The sequence below is a fragment of the Benincasa hispida genome, chromosome 5 (genome assembly GCF_027475165.1).
Source record: "Benincasa hispida cultivar pf3 chromosome 5, pf3_genome.v1.1, whole genome shotgun sequence".
Lineage (NCBI taxonomy): Eukaryota > Viridiplantae > Streptophyta > Magnoliopsida > Cucurbitales > Cucurbitaceae > Benincasa > Benincasa hispida.
The window spans coordinates 25,739,213-25,742,613 of record NC_143482.1 but is presented as its reverse complement, the minus strand read 5'-3'; the positions used below and the strand labels follow the sequence as shown (position 1 = coordinate 25,742,613).

Sequence of the window (3,401 nt, the reverse complement as noted above, 5' to 3'; positions counted from 1 at the left end):
ACAAATTGATAAATTGCATTAAATTCTAGGGATGACACTAAGATGAGTGTCGACTTTCAACGTCTAATCAAACATTTAGTTTGGTTTCTCTCTAGGTCGATAAGACAAACTACTATTCATTATAGACAACGATTTGCAAGCCTAACTAACCTATTGCTTCCTTTGAGATTAACTTATAATTAAATGTCACATATTACAAGCCAATCTCCAAGCATTCAAATCACACAACAAATCATTGGTCGTTAGTCAATAATAAAATCATACAATTTATAAATGTAAAACTCGGATTGAAATCCATAAGCAAGTTCATATACATCATGAAATCAGAATCTCTCAAAATAACATTGAGTTCCTCCAAATCTCTAAGCTAAGAAACCAATATCTTACCTTCTCATGGAGGATGAAAAGCTACAATCCAACATCTACTCGATTAACTAATAAAGAAACACCCAAAGAGGACAGTGAAAGAGAGAAGAGAAGGAAAAATTGACTAGAAGCCTGAATGTGGGTGTTCTATCTGCCCTAAATTAAAGAGACTTATTTATATTGCAGTCGCAGCATTGCGACAATGCCCTATCTCATGCACATGTCCTTTTCAAGTTTGTAGCATTGCAACACTGCCCTATTTCTTCACAAAACAAGTAGTTTCTGCCTTGTAGCATTGCATAATGCTCGGTTGAGCGTTGCAATGCTTCATCCAGGGGCATTTTTTTTTTCCTTTGACGTCCTTTTGAAGTCCAGTTACTCAAATCAACTCCTAATTGCTCCAAATTAACTCCAAACAGCTCGTAACAACTGATTTTACCTCCAAGATGCTCAGTACCTATAAAATCACTAAATAAACACATTAAACATAGTAATGACGTAGAATTATGAAAAGAAAAATAGCACATTTTTTGTCCTATGAGTGATGCAAAGTAAAATGAGTTCCTCAGACTCGTACAAGGTTCCATTTCGGTACCGAAGTACGAGCAAGAGTATATAGAACTATTTAAGTATGCTCTTCACATAATAAAGGATGAGTTTGAAAGATACAGACAGTTTGAGTAAGGCCTAAGGAAAGAAATACGTACCCTTGTAATAGCTAGTGCATGGTGGAATGAATTCTCCAAACTAGTGGAAGCTGCTATGAAGATAGAAAAGAGTCTAGCACAAAGAAGCAAAGAAGAGGAAACGGAAGATGATCACAGTGGATCTAAGTCTCTAAGTCTAGCAAGGAGTGCAGGGAGTAAAGGAAAATGATTTGCACTAGGAGTTTCTAGCAAAGGAGTTTCAAAGTCCAAGCATGGTGGAACATCAAGTTCAAAGATGAGCACAGGTAAATAGGTTCTAGAGATAAAAGAAACCGAGCAACTGGAAGGGTATGTTGCCAGTTTCAAAGGTAGACCTCTGTGTTCTGAATGTAACAGATACCATTGGGGACTGTGTTCTAGTGGAACTCGGATTTTATATAAGTGTAGACAAGTTGGTCACTTCAGAAGAGAAAGTCCCTGATGACAAAAGGACATGACTGTGCAAGAAGGGTCTGAAGGCACAGAAGATGAAAAGTAGTAGAAAAGTTATGTCACTACACAGTTTTATAGGTTAATGTCTAGGCGAAAATAGGTTCAAGTTCTAATTTTAATACATGTAGTGGACAATAGATTTCATAACAAGGATAATAGAATTTTGAATACATGAAACAAACGTGTTAAAATAAGTATTTTTGTGAACCAGTACTAAGTGACAAAATAATACCAAATTCCAATAGGATGATTCTTTGAAGTTATAGCATAAAAATAGTGCTAAGAAAGACATTTATTACTAAATTATTATATTTTTTCCTACCTGAATATTATGGTTTTTATTTCTAGAGTAAGAATATATGAAATTAGAGCTTACGAAAATTATATAAAATAAAAAGGAGGTTACATTGTTAAAGGCGGTGAAGAAGAGCTGCAACCAACAAACCACCATTCTTGATTCTTGAAGCTCTCGTTAATGGCGGTTCAAGTGCAAATGAGGATCGGACTCCATCTCTTTGTCGCTTTCCTCATGATTTCCCTCTTCTTCACCAAAACCTCCTTCGTTTCCTCCATTCCTACGGAAGAGCTCGAAGCAATGCTCTCCATTGTCAGAGCTCGAGGCTACAATCTCTTCTCCAACGCCATAACCACTTCCGACCTCCAACTCGATCTCCTCACCGCCGCCGCAAACGCGTCCTTCACTTTCTTCGCTCCAACCGACTCCTCTCTCTTTGCTCTCGCCATGACTCAGTCCGCCGCCGCCTACACCGCAACTCTCCGCTACCACGGCCTCCCTCGCCGCCTCTCTGTTTCCGATTTCAACCGCTTGCCTTCTCAGTCTCCGATCCAGACTTTACTTCGCTCACAGTATGTTACTCTCACTCGCCGCCTCCGTGGATCTCGCTCCGACGCCATTTCTGTCAACGGCGTTAACGTTGTCCTCCCTGGATTGTACTACAGCCGTCACGTTGCCGTCCATGGCTTGGGAGGAATTCTAAGTCTCCATTCTCAGATCGGATTTCCGTACGATTCTCCGCCTCCTCTTCCGCTGTTTCGCCCTAGCGCTCCGAGTAGCTTTCCGCCTGAAAACAGAGATTTCACCGCTCCGGCCGCTGATCGTGTATTTCCACCGATTAGTCCAAGTAATTCTTCAAACAAAACTGTAGATCTTCCATTTAATCGCGTATATCTTGGTCCTCCGCCGGAACGATCGAATTTCCAAGTCGAACCGCCGGTAATTTCCTCTGTTTCTCCATCGACCAGTCCTGTAGTTCCGCCAGTCATTTCGAATGATTTAACTCCGTCGACGCGGAATGAGAAGGAGATTACGCCGACACCGTTGATGAGCGGCTCGGCAGCGTGGATGATAAAATCGGAAGACGGTTTGATCGGAAGAACAGTGGAGGAGGAGTATGAGCCATTGGATTGGATGGCATTTGGATTCACTGAAGGAAATTCAAAAAATGTTGATGTTGAAGATAGTCATCCTCGTCCAAATGTGTTGCAGCGTCTTTGAATTTAGACATTGCAGAAGGTATGGATTCTTTCTTGTAATCTCTTCCATTTATGGCTTTTAATGGCAGATGAACTTCATTTTTGATGCACAGAAATTAAGAGTACTGTATGGAAGGATTTTGTGTAAATTCTTTGTTTGATCTGAGCTGCGTTTTGAAGAATCGAATCACAAGCTTTCCCTATTCATTCTTTCCTTTCCCTCTTCTAACAGAATTATAGCAATTATTGCCTTTTCAAAATATCAAAATTATTTTAAATTAATAAAATTGTTCATAAACTTTTGTCAAAATAATTTTATATACTTGTAACAATTTTGTTTGTGTAGCTTATAATCATATTTCAATTCCAACCAGTTTATGTCTACATTTGATATGAAATCTT

The 3,401-nt window shown here is 39.3% G+C and overlaps 1 protein-coding gene across 1 annotated transcript; it reads left to right on the top strand.

Moving 5' to 3' along the window:
• The first annotated feature begins 864 nt into the window (after nt 1-864).
• On the top strand, nt 865-3,186 carry LOC120078327 (Fasciclin-like arabinogalactan family protein). Its single transcript, XM_039032566.2, has one exon. The coding sequence runs from the start codon at nt 1,981-1,983 to the stop codon at nt 3,019-3,021; it is 1,041 nt and encodes a 346-aa protein (XP_038888494.1). The 5' UTR covers nt 865-1,980; the 3' UTR covers nt 3,022-3,186.
• Nucleotides 3,187-3,401: the final 215 nt, after the last annotated feature.

Bases quoted from the DNA above. Each gene is read 5' to 3' on its own strand.
- LOC120078327 (XM_039032566.2), top strand. From the start codon at position 1,981: ATGGCGGTTCAAGTGCAAATGAGGATCGGACTCCATCTCTTTGTCGCT.